This window comes from Pongo abelii, chromosome 6 (genome assembly GCF_028885655.2).
Source record: "Pongo abelii isolate AG06213 chromosome 6, NHGRI_mPonAbe1-v2.0_pri, whole genome shotgun sequence".
Lineage (NCBI taxonomy): Eukaryota > Metazoa > Chordata > Mammalia > Primates > Hominidae > Pongo > Pongo abelii.
Window position 1 is genome coordinate 132,454,383 of NC_071991.2, and position 27,129 is coordinate 132,481,511.

A 27,129-nucleotide genomic window follows, 5' to 3' on the forward strand; every position below is an offset into this window, starting at 1 on the left:
ATTCTATATATTCAAAAAGTTAAATAGCACTACAGATTATATCAATGCTAAAACAACTTCGAAAAAGAAAAGTTGGAAGACTAACATGACCTGTTTTCAAGACATTTTGTCAATTAAAATGTAAATAAATAAATGTTTCAAAAAATTCCTTTTGAATAACAGAAAGAACAACTGCTTTCTACTTCATTCAATGAATAAGTGAGAATGGACAAGATATAAAATAAGAAATGACCAAAAAAAGGATAATAAAAACTGAAAAAAGGTTGGGCTTGGTGGCTCACACCTGTAATCCCAGCACTTTGGAAGGCCGAGGCAGGTGGATCATCCGAGGTCAGGAGTTCGAGACCAGCCTGGACAACATGGTGAAACCCTGTCTCTACTAGAAATACAAAAATTAGCTGGGAGTGGTGGTGGCGCCTGTAATCCCAGCTACTCAGAATGCTGAGGCAGGAGAATCACTTGAACCTGGGAGGTGGAGGTTGCAGTGAGCCAAGATCATGCCATTGCACTCCAGCCTGGGCAACAAGAGCGAAACTCCATCTCAAAAAAAAAAAAAAAAAAACTGAAAAAGACAACTGAAAATAATACTTTTTTTCTTTTTTATTTTATTTTATTTTATTATTATTATACTTTAAGTTTTAGGGTACATGTGAACAACATGCAGGTCAGTCACACATGTATACATGTGCCATGCTGGTGTGCTGCACCCATTAACTCGTCATTTAGCATTAGGTATATCTCCTAATGCTATCCCTCCCCTCTCCCCCCACCCCACAACAGTCCCCAGAGTGTGATGTTCCCCTTCCTGTGTCCATGTGTTCTCATTGTTGTTCAATTCCCATCTATAAGTGAGAACATGCAGTGTTTGGTTTTTTGTCCTTGCGATAGTTTACTGAGAATGATGATTTCCAATTTCATCCATGTCCCTACAAAGAACATGAACTCATCATTTTTTATGGCTGCATAGTATTCCATGGTGTATATGTGCCACATTTTCTTAATCCAGTCTATCCTTGTTGGACATCTGGGTTGGTTCTAAGTCTTTGCTATTGTGAATAGTGCCGCAGTAAACATACGTGTGCATGTGTCTTTATAGCAGCATGATTTATAGTCCTTTGGGTATATACCAAGTAATGGGATGGCTGGGTCAAATGGTATTTCTAGTTCTGCATCCCTGAGGAATTGCCACACTGACTTCCACAATGGTTGAACTAGTTTACAGTCCCACCAACAGTGTAAAAGTGTTCCTATTTCTTCACATCCTCTCCAGCACCTGTTGTTTCCTGACTTTTTAATGATTGCCATTCTAACTGGTGTGAGATGGTATCTCATTGTGGTTTTGATTTGCATTTCTCTGATGGCCAGTGATGGTGAGCATTTTTTCATGTGTTTTTTGGCTGCATAAATGTCTTCTTTTGAGAAGTGTCTGTTCATGTCCTTCGCCCACTTTTTGATGGGGTTGTTTGTTTTTTTCTTGTAAATTTGTTGGGGTTCATTGTAGATTCTGGATATTAGCCCTTTGTCAGATGAGTAGGTTGTGAAAATTTTCTCCCATTTTGTAGGTTGCCTGTTCACTCTGATGGTAGTTTCTTTTGCTGTGCAGAAGCTGTTTAGTTTAATTAGATCCCATTTTTCAATTTTGGCTTTTGTTGCCATTGCTTTTGGTGTTTTAGACATGAAGGCCTTGCCCATGCCTGTGTCCTGAATGGTAATGCCTAGGTTTTCTTCTAGGGTTTTTATGGTTTTAGGTCTAACATTTAAGTCTTTAATCCATCTTGAATTAATTTTTGTATAAGGTGTAAGGAAGGGATCCAGTTTCAGCTTTCTACATATAGCTAGCCAGTTTTCCCAGCACCATTTATTAAATAGGGAATCCTTTCCCCATTGCTTGTTTTTCTCAGGTTTGTCAAAGATCAGATAGTTGTAGATATGTGGCATTATTTCTGAGGGCTCTGTTCTGTTCCATTGATCTATATCTCTGTTTTGGTACAAGTACCATGCTGTTTTGGTTACTGTAGCCTTGTAGTATAGTTTGAAGTCAGGTAGTGTGATGCCTCCAGCTTCGTTCTTTTGGCTTAGGATTCACTTGGCGATGCGGGCTCTTTTTTGGTTCCATATGAACTTTAAAGTAGTTTTTTCCAATTCTGTGAAGAAAGTCATTGGTAGCTTGATGGGGATGGCATTGAATCTATAAATTACCTTGGGCAGTATGGCTATTTTCACGATATTGATTCTTCCTACCCATGAGCATGGAATGTTCTTCCATTTGTTTGTATCCTCTTTTATTTCATTGAGCAGTGGTTTGTAGTTCTCCTTGAAGAGGTCCTTCACGTCCCTTGTAAGTTGGATTCCTAGGTATTTTATTCTCTTTGAAGCAATTGTGAATAGGAATTCACTCATGATTTGGCTCTCTGTTTGTCTGTTATCGGTGTATAAGAATGCTTGTGATTTTTGTACATTGATTTTGTATCCTGAGACTTTGCTGAAGTTGCTTATCAGCTTAAGGAGATTTTGGGCTGAGACAATGGGGTTTTGTAGATATACAATCATGTCATCTGCAAACAGGGACAATTTGACTTCCTCTTTTCCTAATTGAATACCCTTTATTTCCTTCTCCTGCCTGATAGCCCTGGCCAGAACTTCCAACACTATGTTGAATAGGAGTGGTGAGAGACGGCGTCCCTGTCTTGTGCCCGTTTTCAAAGGGAATGCTTCCAGTTTTTGCCCATTCAGTATGATATTGGCTGTGGGTTTGTCATAGATAGCTCTTATTATTTTGAGATACGTCCCATCAATACCTAATTTATTGAGAGTTTTTAGCATGAAGGGTTGTCGAATTTTGTCAAAGGCCTTTTCTGCATCTGTTGAGATAACCATGTGGTTTATGTCTTTGGTTCTGTTTATATGCTGGATTACATTTATTGATTTGTGTATATTGAACCAGCCTTGCATCCCAGGGATGAAGGAATAAGCTTTTTGATGTGCTGCTGGATTTGGTTTGCCAGTATTTTATTGAGGATTTTTGCATCAATGTTCATCAAGGATATTAGTCTAAAATTCTTTTTTGGTTGTGTCTCTGCCCGGCTTTGGTATCAGGATGATGCTGGCCTCATAAAGTGAGTTAGGGAGGATTCCCTCTTTTTCTATTGATTGGAATAGTTTCAGAAGGAATGGTACCAGTTCCTCCTTGTACTTCTGGTAGAATTCGGCTGTGAATCCATCTGGTCCTGGACTCTTTTTGGTTGGTAAGCTATTGATTATTGCCACAATTTCAGAGCCTGTTATTGGTCTATTCAGAGATCCAACTTCTTCCTGGTTTACTCTTGGGAGGGTGTATATGTCAAGGAATTTATCCATTTCTTCTAGATTTTCTAGTTTATTTGTGTAGAGGTGTTTGTAGTATTCTCTGATGGTAGTTTGTATTTCTGTGGTATCGGTGGTGATATCCCCTTTATCATTTTTTATTGTGTCTATTTGATTCTTCTCTCTTTTCTTCTTTATTAGTCTTGCTAGCGGTCTATCAATTTTGTTGATCCTTTCAAAAAATCAGCTCCTGAATTCATTAATTTTTTGAAGGGTTTTTTGTGTCTCTATTTACTTCAGTTCTGCTCTGATCTTAGTTATTTCTTGCCTTCTGCTAGCTTTTGAATGTGTTTGCTCTTGCTTTTCTAGTTCTTTTAATTGTGATGTTAGGGTGTCAATTTTGGATCTTTCCTGCTTTCTCTTGTGGGCATTTAGTGCTATAAATTTCCCTCTACACACTGCTTTGAATGTGTCCCAGAGATTCTGGTATGTTGTGTCTTTGTTCTCGTTGGTTTCAAAGAACATCTTTATTTCTGCCTTCATTTCGTTATGTACCTAGTAGTCATTCAGGAGCAGGTTGTTCAGTTTCCATGTAGTTGAGCGGTTTTGAGTGAGTTTCTTAATCCTGAGTTCTAGTTTGATTGCACTGTGGTCTGACAGACAGTTTGTTATAATTTCTGCTCTTCTACATTTGCTGAGGAGAGCTTTACTTTCAACTATGTGATCAATTTTGGAATAGGTGTGGTGTGGTACTGAAAAAAATGTATATTCTGTTGATTTGGGGTGGAGAGTTCTGTAGATGTCTATTACGTCCTCTTGGTGCAGAGCTGAGTTCAATTCCTGGGTATCCTTGTTAACTTTCTGTCTCGTTGATCTGTCTAATGTTGACAGTGGGGTGTTAAAGTCTCCCATTATTACTGTGTGGGAGTCTAAGTCTCTTTGTAGGTCACTCAGGACTTGCTTTATGAATCTGGGTGCTCCTGTATTGGGTGCATGTATATTTAGGATAGCTAGCTCTTCTTGTTGAATTGATCCCTTTACCATTATGTAATGGCCTTCTTTGTCTCTTTTGATCTTTGTTGGTTTAAAGTCTGTTTTATCAGAGACTAGGATTGCAACCCCTGCCTTTTTTTTGTTTTCCATTTGCTTGGTACATCTTCCTCCATCCTTTTATTTTGAGCCCATGTGTGTCTCTGCACGTGAGATGGGTTTCCTGAATACAGCACACTGATGGGTCTTGAGTCTTTATCCAATTTGCCAGTCTCTGTCTTTTAATTGGAGCATTTAGTCCATTTACATTTAAAGTTAATATTGTTATGTGTGAATTTGATCCTGTCATTATGATGTTAGCTGGTTATTTTGCTCGTTAGTTGATGCAGTTTCTTCCTAGTCTCGATGGTCTTTACAATTTGGCATGATTTTGCAGTGGCTGGTACCGGTTCTTCCTTTCCATGTTTAGCGCTTCCTTCAGGAGCTCTTTTAGGGCAGGCCTGGTGGTGACAAAATCTCTCAGCATTTGCTTGTCTGTAAAGTATTTTATTTCTCCTTCACTTATGAAGCTTAGTTTGGCTGGATATGAAATTCTGGCTTGAAAATTCTTTTCTTTAAGAATGTTGAATATTGGCCCCCACTCTCTTCTGGCTTGCAGAGTTTCTGCCGAAAGATCTGCTGTTAGTCTGATGGGCTTCCCTTTGTGGGTAACCCGACCTTTCTCTCTGGCTGCCCTTAACATTTTTTCCTTCATTTCAACTTTGGTGAATCTGACAATTATGTATCTTGGAGTTGCTCTTCTCGAGGAGTATCTTTGTGGCGTTCTCTGTATTTCCTGAATGTGAATGTTGGCCTGCCTTGCTAGATTGGGGAGGTTCTCCTGGATAATATCCTGCATAGTGTTTTCCAACTTGGTTCCATTCTCCCCATCACTTTCAGGTATACCAATCATACGTAGATTTGGTCTTTTCACATAGTCCCATATTTCTTAGAGGTTTTGTTCATTTCTTTTTATTCTTTTTTCTCTAAACTTCCCTTCTCGCTTCATTTCATTCATTTGATCTTCCATCGCTGATACCCTTTCTTCCAGCTGATCGCATCGGCTACTGAGGCTTCTGCATTCTTCACGTAGTTCTCGAGCCTTGGCTTTCAGCTCCATCAGCTCCTTTAAGCACTTCTCTGTATTGGTTATTCTAGTTATACATTCATCTAAATTTTTTTCAAAGTTTTTAACTTCTTTGCCTTTGGTTTGAATTTCCTCCTGTAGCTCAGAGTAGTTTGATCGTCTGAAGCCTCCTTCTCTCAACTCGTCAAAGTCATTCTCCGTCCAGCTTTGTTCCGTTGCTGGTGAGGAGCTGCGTTCCTTCGGAGGAGGAGAGGCGCTCTGCTTTTTAGAGTTTCCAGTTTTTCTGCTCTGTTTTTTCCCCATCTTTGTGGTTTATCTACTTTTGGTCTTTGATGATGGTGATGTACAGATGGGTTTTTGGTGTGGATGTCCTTTCCATTTGTTAGTTTTCCTTCTAACAGACTGGACCCTCAGCTGCAGGTCTGTTGGAGTTTGCTAGAGGTCCACTCCAGACCCTGTTTGCCTGGGTATCAGCAGCAGTAGCTGCAGAACAGCGGATTTTCATGAACCGCGAATGCTGCTGTCTGATCGTTCCTCTGGAAGTTTTGTCTCAGAGGAGTACCCAGCCGTGTGAGGTGTCAGTCTGCCCCTACTGGGGGGGTGCCTCCCAGTTAGGCTGCACAGGGGTCAGGGGTCAGGAACCCACTTGAGGAGGCAGTCTGCCCATTCTCAGATCTCCAGCTGCGTGCTGGGAGAACCACTGCTCTCTTCAAAGCTGTCAGACAGGGACATTGAAGTCTGCAGAGGTTACTGCTGTCTTTTTGTTTGTCTGTGCCCTGACCCCTGAGGTGGAGCCTACAGAGGCAGGCAGGCCTCCTAGAGCTGCGGTGGGCTCCACCCAGTTCGAGCTTCCCGGCTGCTTTGTTTACCTAAGCAAGCCTGGGTAATGGCGGGCACCCCTCACCCAGCCTCGCTGCCGCCTTCCAGTTTGATCTCAGACTGCTGTGCTAGCAATCAGCAAGACCCCGTGGGCGTAGGACCCTCCGAGCCAGGTGCGGGATATAATCTCCTGGTGCGCCGTTTTTTAAGCCCGTCGGAAAAGCGCAGTATTAGGGTGGGAGTGACCCGATTTTCCAGGTGTTGTCACCCCTTTCTTTGACTAGGAAAGGGAACTCCCTGACCCCTTGTGCTTCCCAAGTGAGGCAATGCCTCGCCCTGCTTCGGCTCGTGCACGGTGCCCTGCCCCCACTGTCCTGCGCCCACTGTCTGGCACTCCCTAGTGAGACAAACCCGGTACCTCAGATGGAAATGCAGAAATCACCCGTCTTCTGCGTCGGTCACACTGGGAGCTGTAGACCGGAGCTGTCCTATTCAGCCATCTTGGCTCTAGAGCTCCATTTAATGGTTTTCTATACTGATAAGGTTTAATTCTTTTCTCTCTTTTGTGTATCTGTTCTACCAGTGAGTTTTATACTTTTATATGTTTTAATGATAGTGATTATTATCTTTTTCCTTCCAAATGTAGTATTCCCTAGATTATTTCTTGTAAGACCAGTCTAGTGGTGATAAATTACTTCAGTTTTTGCTTGTCTATGACAGACTTTATTTCTCTCCCATGTCTGAAGGATAGCTTTGCTGGGTCTCATATTCTTGACTGGCAATTTTTTTTCATTCTGCACTTTGAATTTATCATCCCATTCTCTTCTAGCCTGTAAAGTTTCTGCAGAGAAATCTGCTGTTAGTCTAATGATGATTCCCTTGTGTGTGACTTGATGCTTTTCTCTTGCTGTTTTTAGAATTCTTTGTTCTTGACTTTTGACAATATGACTGTAATGTGCCTTGGTGAGGACCTTTTTCCAGTTGAGTCTATTTGGGAAACTTTGAGTTTCCTGGATCTGGATCTCATATGTCTCCCCAGACTTGGGAAGTTTTCAGCTATTATTTCAAGAAATTGGTTTTCTACACCTTTCCCTTCTCTTCTCCTTCTTGAACTCCCATGATATGAATATTTGTTTGCTTAATGGTGTCCCATATGTCTTGCAGGTTTTCTTCACTGTTCTTCATTCTTTTTTTTTCCTCTTACTGAGTATTTCAGACTACCTGTCTTTAAGTTCAGAGATTCTTTCTTCTACTTAAGTCTGCCATCAAAGCTCTTTATTGTAATTTTTATTTCATTCATTGAATGTTTCAGCTGTGATATTTCTTTTTTTATTATATCTATTTATGTTGAATTTCTTATTCACATTATGAACTGTTTTCCTAATTTCACTGAATTATCTGTCTGTATTTTCTTGTATCTCGTTGAGTTTCCTCAATTTCTCATTGAATTCTTTTTCCAGCAATTTGTTGATTTCCTTTTCATGGGAGTCTGTTATTAGAAAGTTATTATGGCTCTTTAGTGGTGTCATATTTCCTTGCTTTTTAGTGTTCCTTGTGTCCCTGCATTGATGCCTGTGCATCTGGTGGAATGATTGTCCCTTCCAAACTTTCCAGAGTGGCTTTTGTAGGGAGACTTTCACCTGCAGTTGGGTTTCTGTGTGCCGTTTGGGAAGGATGTGCTGACTTGTTTCTGGATAGGTGCAGTGGTGTAGTCTCCATGAAGTTTCGTCTATGTTCAACATAAGCAATAACTGTGGTTGCCTCAGTGGTATAGGCTGTAGAGGTTTGTGGCAGCAGCAGCAAAGGTTGTTCATCTCTTCACTGTTAAGGGCTTTTGAGGTCTTCCTATTTTTGTTTTCCCCATACTGGGGAGACTTAGCTGAAGAGATCCCTCTTGTTGTCATGACTGACACAACCTACAAGCAGCTGCAGTGGTGTGGGGTTCCAGGTGCAGGTGCTTGGAGTGGTTGTGGGACCAGGGTCTTAGACTCAAGGACTCATGAAACTATTGTGGTACCTGGGTCTTCCAGTGCATGTTCACTCTCTATGGCAGAGCTGGATGTAGGTTCCCCCACAGAGCCAGGATCTGTGAATCTGAGGTATCCCATGGGGCCAGGTTGTAGCTGTGATTCTACTCCTAAGCTGGACTCAGCACTGGCCTGACTCTGGGGAGGAAGGATCACTCTGGAAGTTTGGGCCCAGCAGGCAGGATATGGCTGCAATTCAGGAACCTGAGGCAATAGGACTCAGTGATAACCCAGATTCCAGTGGATGAAGCACTGTGTAGTAGTGACTTTAGACCCTGGAATAGTGAGGGTCAGTATATCACAGACTCTGTGAGGCCAGGTGCGTTGGCAGCAAGTACCCCAGAGTGGTGAAGTACAGCTGTCATCTGGGCCCTAGAGGGCCCAGCAGAGCAATGACTCCATTTTCCAGGGAGGGGGTATCTCAGCAGCTCAGACTCTAAGGGGCTAGTTCAACTCTAGGGAAACAGAATACTCTAGCTGTTTGGCCTATAGGGTGGGGCGTCTCAGCTCAGCCATTGCTATTTCCTTGGGACATAGGGTACTACGTCAGCTCAGTCCTGGGATGCACAGCTGCTCAGCTCAGCGAGGGCACCGATCATCCAAGGGGAAATGTACTGCTACAGCTAAGGGCTGGGGGCTGTGACTATTCCGGGTGGCCCGGGCACCATTTCCCTGGGAAGCAGGGCACTACTCCAGCTTAGGTACTGGGGTACGTGACCACTCTGAGTGACCAAGGCACCATTTCCTGGGATACAGGGTACTGCTTTAACTTAGGCATTGGGGAGGCATGACTACACTGAGCAGCCAAGGTACTGTTTTCCCAGGAGGTAGGGTACCGCCTAAGCTCCACCCTAAGGGTGAAAGGGCAGGGAGAGTGTAACAGCTTCAGTTGAGTTTCAGAGAGCTCAGTTTGAGGATGTTGGACCACCAGCCCTGGGGTGTTTCCATAGCAGCCTAGTCTCAGGGATGAAGGGGAGCTATAGCTACTCACCCCTGGTGCAAGACATACTTCTGCTGTAGTTCCAGTTCCAAGATGACAGCTCCTTCTCTGCGGGGAGCACAGCTAGTGGAGTCCAGGCAGCTCCTTCAGCTGTGAGGAAGGACTGTGCCTGTAAGGAATGCAGGGGACCCCAGTGGTGAAGTCAATAGGTGTCCAATGTGTTGATGGAGGTTGCTGGGATCCTCTTGATTTCTCTTCCTTGCTGTAGGAAGAAGTTCCTCCTGATTCCCAGCTGACCATGGTTGGAGGATGGGGTGGTGGAGTCCTGGTGTTTCCTTCCATTTTCTATATGGCCTTCCCTAGTTTCTGCACTCACCAGGGTTTCTGTTCCTCCTCTCATGCACTCTGGTGCTCTCCCTTAGTTATTTTCATTAAAACATATAGTTGCCCCTCAGTATATGTGGGGGATTTGTTCCAGGACCCCCATGTATACCAAAATCTATACATACTCAAGTCCCACAGTCAGCCCTGTACCCACATTTTCAAAAAATTGACCCTTGATGTACATGGGTTTCACATCCTTTGAATACAGTATTTTTGATCATGTTTGGTTGAAAAATATCTGTGTATAAGTGGATCCGCACAGTTGAAACCTGTGTTGTTCACAGGTCAAGTGTAATTGTTTATTCATTGTTCTTTTTGAGGGCTGTGAACTAGGGTCTTCTAGTCAGCCATCTTGCTGACATTACTCTGAGAAATAAAAAATTTTTTTGACAACTTCTAGCTGCAGCATAGAAACCAAGTTCTCTAACATGACATGAAAGACTTCCAGTGATCCTCTGACCCTGACATTTACAAAGATGATCTTGTTGCCTCAGCATGTATCAGTCTTCTCACCTCCTTGCTTCTGCTCATACTGACTTCACTGCCTGAAATATACTTCTCCCTCTCTTAAACTAGACTAGCTACTCATCATTTAAGGCATAAGCACCAAGGTTTAATAAGATTCAAACAGTTCCTTAAAATAAGAGTGAGACAGATTGAATCACAGTTATGCACAAGTCGGTCTGGTGGCTCAGAGATGGGAATCTAATCCACCTGGAAATCTGCAAGAATGATTTCTTAAAGAATTTAATCCTTAAATCATGATGTAGTCTTAACTGAGAAGTCAGGCATTTAGGGTGGAGAGGAAAATCACTTCCTTGACTTCTTAAAAGACTATTGTCAATGGTTCTGTGATCTTATATGTAAATGCTTTCCTTACTTGTAATGTAATATATCTGGGATGGCGAGAACTCATTCAGAGCCTTATGATTTCTCTCATCTCTTCCAATATTTATTCTCCTTTTTCCAGTTAGAGGAAAACTCTGTTTAATAGAAAAGAGAAAAGTAACTTATGAGCTGAGGAACTCTGCTCTTTGTCATCCATAAGTATTACAAAATAATTCCAGAAGTATAAATCTGAAAATTCATTGGTATATTTTTATTCTGAATAGAGCTACATAAAATTTTGTTGTCAACATTTTTTTCAAATCTTAGTTTATTTGAGGTTTAATCATCCTGAAACTATTCTATGGTTTATGCACTCTCTTATATTCAACCTTTGTTACATAATCTTTCCATTGTTGTTCATGTTCTTTTAAAAATCTGATGTTTCTCTGCTTCCCAGAAGTCCCAACTTGTAATAGTAAGTGGTTGTGCTAGATACTTGGGTACAATGGGAAATAAAATATAGCAGAGTGGGTGACAAGTAAATAGACATAGTAATATGAAACAAATGCTACTTATTGTGTTATGGGGTTACATCGGAGTTGTTTGTGGGTAGGAGCAAATCAGAAAAGGTTTCTCAGAAAAGGTAATTGTTAAGATTTCAGGGGCCAAATAAATGGAACTTTTTTTTTAACCAACTTCTATATCTATTAAGAATTAGAATGAAAAAGTAAGACAAAATACTAGCAAACCAAAAGGGATTATACACAATGACCAAATAGGATTTATCCCAGAAATTCAAGGTTAGTTTAGCATATGAAATTATGAAAATTAAACAATATAATATACCATGTTAATAGAATATAAAGAAAAGGGCACATGGTCATCTCAATAGATGCAGAAAAAGTATCTGGCAAAATCCAACATTCTTTCATGATTAAAAAAGAGACACTCAACAAATTAGGAAAGATAGAATCTTCCTCTACCAAAAAAAAAAAAAAAAAGCCATCTTCAAAAATCCTGCAGCTAATGTCATAGTTGGTAGTGCAAGACTAAATGCTTTTCTCCCTGAGACCTGGAACAAGACAGGGATATTCACTCTCAACACTTCTATTCAACATTATAATAAAGGCTTAGGCCGGGCAATAAGGCAAGAAAAAAAATAAAACGCATCCAAATTAGAAAGAAAAAAGCGAAGCCATTTCTATTTGTAGGATATATGTTCTTGTATATAGAAAATCCGAAGGAACACACACATACACACGCCACACTATTAGCACTAATAAATGAGTTCAACACGGTCGCAGGATAAAAGATCAATAGGCAAAAATCAGTTGTAGTGAATGAACTGTATGGTATGTGAATTACATCTCAAAAACCTGTTATAAAAATCAATTGTACCTCTATACACTAGCAATGAACATTTAAAAAATGAAATTAAGAAAACAATTCCATTTACATTAGCATCAGAAAGAACAAAATACTTAGGAATAAATTTTACAAAAGAAGTACAAGACTTATAAACTGAAAACTACAAAAAACACAGTTGAACTGTATTAAAGAAGCTCTAAATAAATGGCAAAATAACTCTGGTCATGGATCAGAAGATTTAATATTGCTAGATGGCAATACTCCTCAAATTGACAGATTCAGTGCAATCCCTATCAAAATATCAGCTACCTTTTGTGCAGAAACTAACAAACCGAATCTGAAATTTATATGGAAACACAAGGGACCCAGAATAACCAAAGCAATTTTGATAAAGAACAATGTTTGAGGATTCCTGATTTCAAAACTGACAACTAAGCTATAGTAATCGAGACTATGTGGTACTGGCCTAAGGGTAAACATATAGATAAATGAAATAGGATTGAAAATATGTAAATAAACCTTTATATATATTTCAATTGATTTTTCAACAAAGATGCCAGGACAATTGGATGGGGAAAAAAATAGTCTTTTCAGCAAATGGTACTGGGACAACTGGATATCCACATGCAAAAGAATGAAGTTGGCCGTGTTCCTTATACCATACACTAAAAATAATAGAAAATGGATCATAGAAACAAATGTAGGAGTTAAAACTACTCTTAGAAGAAAATATAGACTTACTATTTAAACAGATAGTAAGGGGTCTTCTCGTTTTAGCTCCAACATGAATAATGCTTGAAAGTCAACATTCCTGTCCTTACAACAAAAAAAAGCTGAACAAACTAAAAATCAGCAACTTATTGGATCCATCAGAGAACTGAGGCTGACAAGTAAACCACCACCCTGAAATCTGAAGAGACAGACAAATCCAGAGAGTCACTGCTGAGATCTGCTTGTCTGAAGCAGAAGCTGCTAGAATCACAAACTGGTAGGAACACTTAAACAGTGATTTTAACAAATTGCCAGAGGCTGAGTGCGCACTAGCTTGAAAGTGAGAAACTCCTGGTGGCCATAGTCTTGTATGGAGCTTCATTTTCATGGACTTTATCTTCAGGAATCCCACCAGGTTCTCATAGAGCCAAGAAAGACCTCTTAGTTGCTCTGGAAAGGGGAGAAGAAGAGTAAACATTGTGAAATACACCCAGAGCATTCCCCGTAACAAGGGCCTACTCTCTTAGGGTGTTAACTCTAAAAGGAGAAAATCAATAGGTTAGAGACAAATGAAGCATTTATTCAGAATAGGAATTGCAACCTGGGTAGTAGTCAGAGACCATACCACCCAAGAGGAGCAAGAGGCCTTACATTTATAGGAATTTATTCAGATTACATAAGTTGTTTGTCAGATTTTTCATTGGTTTACCAAACAAAGAAGGCTTTAATCATTAGTAGAATGGTGCATTTGCATCAGCTGGCAAGGAAAAACTATATACAGAATCCCTTAAAGACTGGGATCAGTTTCCTTGTATTGTTGAGAGCACAGATGTTTGCAAAGGAACTTGGTTTTCATAGTTCCCTTGTTGGTCTCACAGTTCATCAGCAGTTCAACATGGAGTCAGTAGCCCAAGATAGTCACTGATGTTAAGCCTGGAACTCTGCTAAGTTCACAAGGTGAACAGTCTTTACCAGAACCTTATGCTATTTTCGGGGAGGGATATTTCTGCAACTCCAGCCTCCTCTAGTCTTCCTGTCTCACTGGAGGGTTGGAGGAAGAAAAGCTAAGAAACACTTATTAAGGTCACAGCCCAGGAACACAGGCCCACTTAGACTGAGATTTAAAAATAAGTTTATAGGATACTTCCTCTCCCCCATACCTTACCACCACACCAACATGACTCCAGTATAATAACAGTGGTTTACAGCTGATAAAGCAGCAAGAAAGACAGATTCTATCTGATAAGTCATTCTTTGGAAATCCTAAAGGCAACAGGAGAGACAAAAACAAATATCCTAGAGGAATTCCAAGCCTTTGATACCAGTGGCTACAGCAAACATTAAACAGTCCAATTCCTTGTCAGATTAATATAAAACCCCATAGTAAAGGCCTATTAACTTCAGTTTTTGTTACCCACTGTCCTGTGATTAACAAAAGATTTTAAAGCATTTTAAAAGGCAAGAAAATACAAAAGCCATATGTTACCTTTGCTTTCAGTTCCCCAAAATAGAAAATGGAAGCAAGACTGTTTTTTGTGCTAATTGGATACATCATAGATTATCCACCATTCAAAGTCACTGTCACTTTTTTCCCCTTGACTGCTGATGTTGGCAACCATGATTTTTGCTGCTCACAATAATGGATTATCCAGGGGAGCATCACTCTGCGTAGAAGGGGGGACTGAAGTGCAACTTAAGTGTGTTGCAATCTGGAGTGCTAACAATTCATCTTTGGGCAGGACGCGGTGGCTCACGCCTGTAATCCCAGCACTTTGGGAGGCTTAGGCAGGCAGATCACCTGAGGTTCGGAGTTCAAGATCAGCCTGGCCAACATGGTGAAACCCTATCTCTACTAAAACTACAAAAATCAGCTGGGTTGTAGTAGCACATGGCTATAGCCCCACCTACTTGGGAAACTGAGGCAGGAGAATTGCTTGAACCTGGGAGGCAGAGGTTGCAGTGAGCTGAGATTGTGCCACTGCACTCCAGCCTGGGTGACAGAGACAGACTCTATCTCTCTCTCAAAAAAAAAAAAATTAATCTTTGACTTTACCTGTGAGTTAACTGTTTTGCTTACATTGAGATAGCACTAACTTAATTTCAGTGTTGTGTGTATTGGGATCATGTTTCCTAAGAGTTCAGACAATGAAAATAGAATGAGTATAATACCAATGCCAGCATGGCCCAAACGTCACCAAAAAAGAAAAAGAGGAAAGAAAGAAAGAAAGAGAGAGAGAGAAGGAAGGGAGGGAGGAAGGAAGGAAGGAAAGAAAGAAAGAAAGATATATATGGCTATTCTTTTAATGACTGGTGGAAGAACATATACAACTAGGAAGATACCCAAAATAGAACATCACCAAAAAAGAAAAAGAGAAAAAAACAAAAAGAAAAAGAAAGAAAGATAGATAGATGATAGATAGATAGATAGATCGATAGATAGATAGATATGGCTATTCTCTTAATGACTGGTGGAAGAACATATACAACTAGGAAGATACCCAAAATAGAACATCACCAAAAAAGAAAAAGAGGGAAGAAAGAAAGAAAAAGAAAGAAAGAAAGAAAAGAGAAAGAGAAAGAAAGAAAGAAAGAAAAAGAAAGAAAGAGAGAGAGAAAGAAAGAAAAGAAAGACAGAAAGGTAAGAAGGAAGGACATATATGGCTATTCTTTTAATGACTGGTGGAAGAACATATACAACTAGGAAGATACGCAAAATAGAGCATATGACAAAACATGCAGAAAAGAATTTAGGATTGTGCATTATAAAGGAAAGGATGTGAAAGCACATATGAAGACTGAATCTGAGGAATCCTGGAAGAGACAAGCAAGTACTTCTAAATCAATTGAAAGTGTTTTTATAACCCAAGAAGATACCAATGCTCAGTTGAACATAATAGCTGGTGAATTCACTTGGGCATACCACACAAATGAATGCTTATCACATCAACAAATGAATGCTTATCACATCATTCATTCCCTTGATTGCTTGATGAAACAAAGTAAAATTACATTTCCTGGTTCAAAGGTTACGACTAAAATATCCCGTCAGTCAACAAAGGGAAAATTTTGTAAAAGATGTGTTGGCCTCTTATAGGGTAGAGCTCATTTTGTCAGATCTTACCAACAATAATGTTTTCTACAGTATATCAAGTGATACACTGAATCATGGCAACAAAAGAAAAAATCCCCATGGCTTTTAGGTACTTTGATTTGAAAAGTGAGGTTTCAAATAATCTTGATTTCTATGAATATTTTAATGAAACCAAAGAAAACATAAAACCAAATATTACTAGCTAATATTTTGTCCAAATACTAACCTGACTTTGCTCACCAATCTGCATTATTGGCAGTGAAAATGTAAATTTTGGCATGTTTCATTCAGTCTGTGAACTTCTTATCAAAGAAAATGAAAAGATCTTATCCACTAAATGTCTTCCACACGTTGTACTGTGAATGGTATGATTTGCTAGCCTGTGACACTGAGGCTTTTGTAATAAAAGTTTGGGGTCACTTTTTAATTTCCTGAAAACATACAGAAGCACTGAATGAGACTTCTGACTTCATGGAAATGGAAGAAGATATCCTCCTTAGACATGTACCTGAGTTATTTGATATTATATGTAGGTTGTGACAAAGACGTGTATGGTAAAAAATGACATTTGGGAGGAAATAAGACTGACTCAGAACTCAAAAATATGTCACCAGAAAGGAGCATACAAGTTAAACAGTACTAAAATTATAATTTATTTGTAATCTATGCTCAGTTTAAGTTCAGATTACCTCAGTGCTTTAAAAACATTTTCCCTGAGAAAGAGAAGTTTAACTTATAATGACATTCAATGTGCTTTAGATAATCTATAAACAGGATATTTTAGATATGGAGACTCTACATGATGAATTTATAGATGCAAAGGGCCTAAATGACAAACAGCTAGTCTACCAAAATAGGTCTATAGATACAAAGGGAGTGGACAGTTTTGAAGAGCTGGAAACCAATTCCTACAAGTCTAAATACCCGCCGTTGCTAATAAGTAAAGTCTAAATACAGTCATCCCTTGGTATCATGGAGGATTGGTTCCAGGATCTCCTACAGATACCAAAATCTGCATATGCTCAAGTCCTGCTGTAAAATGGCATAGTGTTTGCATACAACCTATGCATATCCTCCAGTATGCTTTAAATCATCTCTAGATTACTTATAATACCTGATACAATGTGAATGCTATGTAAAAAGTTGTAAGACTGTATTGTTTAGGGAATGATGACAAGGAAAAAAGTCTGCACGTGTTTGGTACAGATGCATTTTTTTCCTAAATATTTTCCATCCTCAGTTGGTTAAATCCACGGATGTGGAGCCCACACAAACAATGCCAACTGTATTCCATGCTGAAAACATTTTTGTTGACAGGATATCTAACTTGATGTCATTGCATTGGAATGATACCAGGAGCACTGTAATGTGGGCTTGATAAGAGCAGATCTGAAAGTCAAAGGGAATTTGGCATTGAAGTGAGAATACACTGTTTAATCACTACATCAAAGAAAGATATCTCAAAGGCTACAGGCAGTTCAGAGAAGTATTATTGGAAAAAGAAACAGGAAGAGCAAAAATATCCTACTTTATCATGGGACACTAAGAAATATGTCATTGTTAGTTTTTAATAAATATTTACATTGATCTTTTAAAAGGTCTTATCTATAACCTAAGAATATACAATAATAATATGATATATAAAACTTAAATATCCACTAAAGAGCTAAAATCTGTATCAGAGGAGAGAAACATTATAAAAATATTACTTTTCTCACACATACTATTAATCTGTTCCACTATTACTACTAATTGCCACTGTTAACTAGTCCTGTTGTTGTTTTGCCTAATCACCTGTAGGTAACAGCAAAGCAAATAATAAAGAATAATAAAAATGTTAAACACTTATTTTCATATTTCATTTTAAAATAATATGTGTATGTAATTATTATATGTTAGACTATTTTTTGGTCTGGTATATCTGTGTCCTAGATTGGCTCTCTAAAAATGTTTGTCACCTTAGTGTACCTGTCACTGTCTTTCATAGATCCTAATATAGATAAATTCAGTTCTGAAATGTTTAACATGTATTAGATAGGTTAGGTATTTATATTGTTTGTTGTTCTCTTGAAACAGTTTAATTTAAAGGCTTCCAGGGGAAATATGTATGCATATATTTTGTGTGTCTGAATGAAACAATGGTAGGTTAATTGAAGATAAGCTCAATTAAACTAGCCATTAAATATATGGATGAAGTAATTGTCAAGAAAGTTAAAAATTAAGTTTTATTGATTTTTAAAACCTAACTTCAGATATTTTATGGTATATTCTCTTTTTTAGTGAAAATACCTGAACGAGCCCCTTCTTGGCTTCTAAAAAAATATTTGAGGTAGGAGAACTGTACTTGATTTCTTCTACCTGACTACCTTACACCTTTTCCTCTGTCTTATAAGATTTTGATTTTGAATTAAAGCAACAGGTAAAAGTGACTTTTTGGATAACGATTGCTAATCAGATGTCTTCTCATATTCTACATAGTATCTGTGACTAGGTCAGTTTTATACATAGTGCCCCACAAGGTGTGTTTTAGCAGGTTCTGAGAAGATTTTGCTATCCCCAGACTACCCCAATAGATGCCTTAAAATCTAGTTAGATATTTATTTCTGTGCATTTAGCATTGTATTATCTGAGTTTCTCTTTTTTTTTTTTTTTTTTGAGATGGAGTCTCGGTCTGTCGCCCAGGCTGGAGTGCAGTGGCACGATCTCGGCTCACTGCAAGCTCTGCCTCCCAGGTTCACGCCATTCTCCTGCCTCAGCCTCCCAAGTAGCTGGAACTACATGCGCCCGCCACCATACCTGGCTAATTTTTGTATTTTTAGTAGAGACGGGGTTTCACCGTGTTAACCAGGATGGTCTCAATCTCCTGACCTCGTGATCTGCCCACCTCAGCCTCCCAAAGTGCTGGGATTACAGGCGTGAGCCACCGCGCCCGGCTGGCGAGTTTCTCTTTTTAAAAAGAAACACTGGTGACATAAGATAATTATCTAGCACTTTAGAATGAATGACAGTCAAATGTTTTACTATCCATTGCAGCAACTGGAGCACTGGTCATGGGGGGATAAAACTAGTACTAAAAACTGGAGAAAGAAGAGAATGGGAAGTCAAATATAACAGACAAACTTTATAGTTTTGTCTAAACCAGTAATTATTATATCTCTTATCACCCTCGGCAAGTTTCCCCTTACTTAGGAATAATATAAACAACTGTCTGGATGTTGGAATAGGTAACCATAGGTAAGTATTTGAGAACCAACTAGATTTGTACGACAGAGAGACCATGGTATATCATTTCTTCCTTCCTGGCTACTCTACTCTTCTGAGAACTTAGTTCCTGTTAAATAAAATGGGTTCTGATGAAAGATGTAGATTCTCTTGCCCCAGAAATATAGAAATTTAGGTAAGAGACCAACATGTAAAGCATCTTTGGGCCTGCTTTCACTTGGATCTAGAATTGATTATTTTAAACTGACTTATTTTTTAAAATGTATTATTTATCATGTCTTATGGAAAGAAATCAAATGATATATCAAGACAAAAGAAGGTAATAGAAAAAGTACTGGAGTTAGAAGATGTGAATGCTAGACCCACCTCTGCCCCTTACTAGTTATGTGATCTTCAGCAAATAGCTTAACCTCTCTGATTCCCCTTATGTAACATGGGAATAACATTGGCCATCCTGCCTACATCATGAGACTGATCAGAGCGCCAAGTATGATAATGTATTAAAAGACTTTGCATACCCTAAGGTGTAATATGCAAATATAACATGGCTATTACATTACTCTTACATGAGTAGTTTACTGTTGACAATGAAATCAGAGGACCCAATTTTTTTCATCTCCCAAAGTATGACTCAGAGTCATAGCAAAGACCAACACAAACATTTTTTAGAAATCAGTGAGAGGCCAATCTAGGAAAAAAATTCCCCTCAAGGGAACTGATTTGTATGGAAACTGTTTCAAAGTGACATCCTTGAAGTCTCCTATGGGCAAACAAACTTCTACTTGGACTGAGAAGACAAGGATACCAGCAGAAGGTTGTTACTTGTTTTTATTGTTTAAGATTTTCATACATACAAAGATGGTTTTCACTATATCATCATTAACATATCCTATGAAACTTGGATTATGGGAACTACTTTTGTAAAAAGATGAGATCGATAGCTATTTTAGTCCTGTCTGTGAAAAATACTTGCTTTATTTAATTTGTATATGAGTTGAATATAGAAGGAAATTATTTCAGTTTAATATAGCCTTAAAAAAAACTTAATTGCTGTATTCCTAATACCTTCCTGTTACTTGATGCCTTTCATCCTCACCACTACCTGCCAAGAAAATAAAAAGACATTCTGGTAACTTCTGCTTCCTAGACATGGGGTTTTCAGTTGAAAAACATCTTTTACTTCATCACTCTTTAGAGTGGCCCTTAACTAACTGAAGACTAATATAGTTCATAGTTTCTGTCTTGGGATATTTCTATACTGAAGTGTCCTATAGAAGGGCAGAAAAGATTGGCCCAGCCTTGATTCCATCATGGTTGATATGGTTTGCCTGTGTCCCCACCCAAATCTCATCTTGAATTATAGCTCCCATAATTCCCACATGTTGTGGGAGGGACCCCGTGAGAGATAATTGAATCATGGAGGCGGTGTCCCCCACGCTGTCCTCATGATAGTAAATAAGTCTCACGAGATCCGTTGGTTTTATAAGGGGTTTCCCCTTTCACTTTGCTCTCATTCTCTCTTGCCTGCTTCCATGTAAGATGTGCCTTTTGCCTTCCACCATGATCGTGAGGCCTCCCCAGCCACATAGAATCATGATTCCATTAAACCTCTTTTCCTTTATAAATTACCCAGTCTGGAGTATGTCTTTATCAGCAGCATAAAAACAGACTAATGCAATGGTAATTCTTGTTAGTTTAAATTATAGTAAATAAGGCTAAAGTCAAATTCACCTGCTCCAAATCTGTGATTACTTAAATATTATCTGCTGACCTTCAATGGAACATAAAGTTTCTTCATTAGGTCTAAAAATTGGACTACCATGGAAATTATAATATTTTCTTCTGTTTCTGGAATGAATTGACATTTTTAGTTTACCTTCCCTAAAGTGTTTTATAAAAAACAGTCATTTGATTCATTAATTCTTAAAAAGTGTTAATAATATCAAAGATAACAATATGGAATAATTGGCCAATAAAATTTTATATGCCATTGACATAATCCAAAGCATTGAAAAAATGCATCTCAAAATATGCACCACACTTACTCATGTTCTCAGTATTATGTGGCTATGACAAGCCAGTAGACCATTTCAGTATGAGAGAACTTTGGTCCTCTCTCGTGAGTTTTTTTTTTCATTGCTGTAATGCTTGGAAGGTTTTACCCCATCTCCCATCTCCAGATCATAAAATGATCATCTCTTTGGCTCTTAAATATTCATATAAAAATTAACCCTAACCCTTGTCTTACACCATAGCAAAAAAATTAACTCAAAATGGATCATAGATCTAAATATCAAAGCTAAAATTATAAAAACTTATAGGAAAAAGCATGGGAGGGAATCTTTGTGGTTTTGGAATAAGAAAAGACTCCTCAAATAGTATTCATAAACACCAATCATAAAAGAAAAACTTGGTTAATGAACTTCATCAAAATCATTCTCTTTAAAAGACACTGTTAAGAAAATTAAAATGCATGGGACATATTGGAAAAAATTTACCAAATGTACAACCAGTAAAGGCCTCGTTTTATACCTATGTCATTTCTTCTTTGAACTTGGTAAACACAAACACAATACTCTGGCAGAATCCACTCTTCTACTTAGCCAGACCATCCTCACCTGGAAATAAGTCATGGCATTCCAGGAATTATTTCTCTTTCTTTGGAACATGCTTCACCTGCATAGATTTTCTGCTTATATTAGCTGTCTATAATCATTTCTTCTAATGCTCTTAGTGGATTCTAAATATTAATCACTGCAGCAAAAAGAAATCAGATTATTGAAGCTGAGTGATAGGTTTAAGAGGGAGTTCCTTATACTAGTCTCTCTGTATTCAGGACTATAGAAAATGTTTTAAATGAAGTCCAAAAATATACTCTCTCAACTATCAATAATCTGTTCTTGAATCAAACTCTCACCCATATGAATTAGAGTATGTTTATAGAATATTTCTGGTGTTTCTTTATTTTTTTAATATGCATGCTTTTTTCTTAGGAAAGATTTTTAAAAATCAGCCTACAGGAGTTTTATCTGATCCATCTGCACTGTATTTAACAGAAAGGCCTTCAAGTTTCTGACATATGGAAAGCCATAATCCCTACTGTTTTCTTATGGTAGTCAGTTTCCTCTTTTTCACATGCCATCTCAGTAGGAGACTGAGAGGGGAATAATTAGATATCTGTAGTCACATCACATCTCACCGAAAGCTGGAATCTGGACAGGTATAAATAAGCAGAGTCAGGCAGATTGAGAATCTACATTAGCTCAATTCCAAATTTAAGGAATATAGGTTACATTTTAGGTCTTGCAACCTCATCCACGTCTCTATCACATTTTCTCCATTCCTTGTGTTGTAATTTTCTTCAACTGCTTCAACTGCTTTTTTTTAAATGTAAGGATGTTCATCATGGTATTATTTTATTTTTAAACTTTTAAGTTTGAGGTACATGTGCAGGTTTCTTATATAGGTAAACTTATGTCATGGGGGTTTGTTGTACAGATTATTTCATCACCCCAGTACCCAATAGATACTTTTTCTGATCCTCTCCCTCCTCCCACCCTTCACCCTCAAGTAGGCCCCAGTGTCTGTTGTTCCCCTCTTTGTGTCCATGTGTTCTCATAATTTGGCTCCCACTTATAAGTGATAACATGTGATATTTGGTTTTCTGTTCCTGTGCTAGTTTGCTAAGGATAATGGCCTCCACCTCCATCCATGTTCCTGCATAGGACATGATCTCATTATTTTCATGGCTACATCGTATTCCATGGTGTATGTGTACCACATTTTCTTTATTCAGTCCACCATTGATAGGCATCTAGGTTGATTCCATGTCTTTGCTATTGTGAATAGTGTTGCAGTGAACATACATATGCATGTATTTTTATGATGAAATGATTTATATTGCTTTGGATATATACCCAGTAATAGAATTACCAGGTTGAGTGGTAATTCTGTTTTTAGCTCCTTAAGGAATCGCCATACTGCTTTCTATAGTGGTTGAATTAGTCTACACTCCCACCAACAGTGTATAAGATTCCCTTTTTTCTGCAACCTTGCCGGCATTTGTTATTTTTTGACTTTTTAATAATAGTCATTCTGACTGCTGTGAGATGGTATCTCATTGTGGTTTTGATTTGCATTTCTTTAATGATCAGTGATATTGAGCTTTATTTCATATGCCTTTTGGCCACATGTATGTCTTCTTTTGAAAAGTGTTCATGTCCTTTGCCCACTTTTTAATGGGGCTGTTTGTTTTTTTTTCTTGTACATTTGTTTAAGTTCTTTATAGATGCTGGATATTTAGACCTTTGTCAAATGCAAATATTTTCTCCCCACTCTGTAGGTTGCCTGTTTACTCTGTTGATAGTTTCTTTTGCTGTGCAGAAGCTCTTAAGTTTAATTAGATCTCATTTGTCAATTTTTGCTTTTGTTGTGATTGCTTTCGGTGTCTTTGTCATGAAATTTTTGCCAGTTCCTATGTGCAGAATAGTATTGCCTAGGTTGTCTTCCAGGGTTTTTATAGTTTTGGGTTTTACATTCAATTTTTTTTTTTTTTTTTTTTTTTGAGATGGAGTCTTGCTCTGTCACCCAGGCTGGAGTGCAGTGGTGTAATCTTGGCTCACTGCAACCTCCACCTCCCAGATTCAAGCGATTCTCTTGCCTCAGCCTCCCCAGTAGCTGGGATTACAGGCACCCACCACCATGTCTGGCTAACTTTTGCATTTTTAGTAGAGATGGGGTTTCACCATGTTGGCCAGGCTGGTCTTGAACTCCTGACCTCAGGTGATCCACCTGCCTCGGTCTCCCAAAGTGCTGGGATTACAGGCATAAGCCACCGCACCCAACCTACATTCAAGTTTTTAATCCATCTTGCATTGATTTTTGTATATGGTGTAAGGCAGGGGTCCAGTTTCAATCTTCTGCATATGGCTAGCCAGTTATCCCAGCACCTGTTATTGAATAGGGAATCTTTCCCCATTGCTTGTTTTTGTCAGATTTGTAGAAGATAAGATGGTTGTAGGTGTGCAGCCTTATTTCTGGGCTCTCTATTTGGTTCCATTGGTCTATGTGTCTGTTTTTGTACAGTACCATGCTGTTTTGGTTACTATAGCCCTATAATATAGTTTGAGGTCAGGTAACGTGATGCCTCCAGCTTTGTTCTTTTTGCTTAGGATTGCCTTTGCTATTTGGGCTTTTGTTTGTTTGTTTATTTCCATATGAATTTTACAATAATTTTTTTCCGGTTCTGTGAAGAATGTCATTGGTAGTTTGATAGGAATAGCATTGAATCTGTAAATTGCTTTGGACAATATGACCATTTTAATGACATTGATTCTTCTGACCCACGAGCATGGAATGTTCCATTTGTTTATGTCACTTCTGATTTCTTTGAGCAGTGTTTTGTAATTTTCATTGTAGAGATCTTTCACCTCCCTAGTTACCAATATTCCTAGGCATTTTATTCTTTTTGTGACTATTATGAATGAGATTGTGTTCCTGATTTGGCTCTCGGTTAGGCTGTTGTTGGTATATAGGAATGCCAGTGATTTTTGTACATTGATTTTGTATCCTGAAACTTACTGAAGTTGTTTGTCAGCTGAAGGAGTTTTTGGGCCAAGACTGAGGTTTTCTAGAATCATGTTGTCTGCAAACAGGCATAGTCTGACTTCTGCTCTTCCTATTTGGATGCTCTTTATTTCTTTCTCTTGCCTGACTGCTCTGGCCAGGTCTTCCAATACTATGTTGAATAGGAGTGGTGAGAGAGGGCATCCTTGTCTTGTGCCAGTATTTAAGGGGAATGCTTCCAGCTTTTGCCCACAGTACGATGTTGGCTGTGGGCATGTCATAGATCTTTTTAGGTATGTTCCTTCAATACTAGTTTATTGAGAGTTTTTAACATGGAGGAATGTTGAATTTTATCAAAAGCCTTTTCTGCATCTATTGAGATAATCACGTGGTTTTATCTTTAGTTCTGTTTATGTGATGAATCACATTTCTTGATTTGCATATGTTGAACCAACCTTGCATCCCAGGAATAAAGCCTACCTGATCATGGTGGATTAGCTTTTTGATGTGCTGCTGGATTTGGTTTGCAAGTATTTTGTTGAGGATTTTTGCATCAATGTTCATCAAGGATATTGGCCTGAAGTTTTCTTTTATTGTTGTGGCTCTGCCAGGTTTTGGTATCAGGATAATGCTGGCCTCACAGAATGAGCTGGGGAGGAGTCCCTCCTCCTCAGCTTTTTGAAATAGTTTCAGTAGGAATGGTACCAGCTCGTCTTTGTACATCTGATCGAATTCAGCTGTGAATCTGTCTTGTCCTGGGACTTTTTTGGATGATAAGCTATTTATTACTGATTCTATTTCAGAGGTCACTATTGAACTGTTCAGGGAACCGATTTCTTCCTGGTTCGGTCTTGGGAGGGTGTATATATCCAGGAATTTATCCATCTCTTCTGGGTTCTCTAGTTTGTGTGCATAGAGATGTTCATAGTAGTCTCTGATTATTGTTTTTCTGTGGGGTTAGTGGTAACATCCCCTTTGTCATTCCTTATTGTGATTCTTTGGATCTTCTCTCTTTTCTTCTTTATTAGTCTAGCTACCAACCTATCTATATTATTGATTTTTTTTTCAAAAAGCCAACTCCTGGATTAATCGATATTTTGAATGGTTTTTTCATGTCTCAGTCTCCTCTGCTTCAGCTCTGACTTGGGTTGTTTCATGTCTTCTGCCAGCTTTGAAGGTGGTTTGCTCCTGCTTCTCTTGTTATTTTAGTTGTGAGGTTAGGTTGTTAATTTGAGATCTTCCTAACTTTCTGATATGGGCATTTAGTGATATAAATTTCTCTCTTGACAGTGCCTTAGATGTGTCCCAGAGATTCTGGTATGTTATATCTTTGTTCTCATTAATTGAGAAGAGCTTCTTGATTTCTGCCTTAACTTCATTATTTACCCGAAAGTCATTCAGGAGCATGTTGTTTAGTTTCCCTGTAATTGCATGGTTTTGAGCAAATTTTTTAAATCTTGATTTCTATTTTTATTGTGCTGTAATCTAAGAGTGTGTTGGTTATGATTTCAGTTCTTTTGCATTTCCTGAGGATTGTTTTATGTCTGATTGTGTAGTCAATTTTACAGTATGTACCATATGGCAATGAGAAGAATGTATATTCTGTTGATTTAGGATGGAGAGTTCTGTAGACGTCTATCAGATCTATTTGGTCCAATGTTGAATTCACATCCTGAATATCTTTGTGAATTTTCTGCCTTGGTGATCTAATACTGTCAGTGGAGTGTTGAAGTCTCCCACTATTTTGTGTGGGAATCTAAGTCTCTTTGTAGGTCTCTAGGAACTTGCTTTATGAATCTGGGTGCTCCTGTGTTGGGTACATATATATTTAGGACAATTAGGTCTTCTTGTTGAATTGAACCCTTTACCATTATGTAATGTCTTTCTTTATCTTTTTTTTTTTTTTTTATCTTTGTTGGCTTAAAGTCTTTGTTGTCTAAAATTAGGATTGCAACCCCTGCTTTTTTCTGATTTCCATTTACTTGGTAGATTTTTCTTCATCCCTTTATTTTGAGCCTATGGGTGTAGCTGCATGTGAGATGGGTCTCTAGAAGACAGCATACCATTAGATTTTGCTTTTTTTTTTCCAGCTTGCCACTCTGTGCCTTTTAAATGGGGGCATTTAGCCCATTTACATTCAAGATTAGTATTGTTATGTGTGGATTTGATCCTGTCATTGTGTTGTTAGCTGTTTATTATGCTGGCTGGCTTGTGTGATTGCTTTACAGTGTCACTGGTCCATGTACTTAAGTGTTTTGGCTGGTACTGGTCTTTCCTTTCCATATTTAGTGCTCCTTTCAAGATCTCTTGTAAGGTGGGTCTGGTGGTAATGAACTCCCTCAGCATTTGCTTATCTAAAATGGATCTTATTTCACCTTCACTGAGGAAGCTTAGTTTGACTGGATGTGGAATTCTGGGTTCAAAATTTTTTTCTTTAAGAATATTGAATATAGGCCCCCAATCTCTTCTGGCTTGTAGGGTTTCTGCTGAGAGGTCAGCTGATGGGGTTCCCTCTGTAGGTGACCTGCCCTTTCTCTCTACCTGCCTTTAATAGTCTTTCATTTCTACCTTGGAAAATCTGATGTTTATGTGTCTTGGGAATGATCTTCTTGTGTAGAATCTTGCAGGGGTTTCCTGTATTTTCTGGATTTGACTGATGGCCTCTCTAGCAAAGTTGGGGAAGTTTTCATGGACAATATCCTGAAATGTTTTGCTTTTCCCCTGTCCCTTTCAGGGATGCAAATGATTCATAAAT

The 27,129-nt window shown here is 38.5% G+C and overlaps 1 protein-coding gene across 10 annotated transcripts in view; it reads left to right on the forward strand.

Moving 5' to 3' along the window:
- The window catches only part of AGBL3 (AGBL carboxypeptidase 3), a 169,970-nt gene that overhangs the window by 115,081 nt on the left and 27,760 nt on the right, over window positions 1–27,129 (forward strand). Inside the window, exons 17-18 of one of the 10 annotated variants that reach the window (XM_054559843.2) lie at window positions 17,868–17,916; window positions 18,246–21,496. The exons of 8 other annotated variants lie outside the window; for them this stretch is intronic. In XM_054559843.2, the coding sequence (XP_054415818.1) occupies window positions 17,868–17,916; window positions 18,246–18,462 (266 nt within the window). In that variant the 3' untranslated portion in view covers window positions 18,463–21,496. Of the gene's footprint in view, window positions 1–17,867; window positions 17,917–18,245; window positions 21,497–27,129 lie in introns of those variants that run through there. One more of the 10 variants, XM_054559842.2, reaches the window with a different exon arrangement.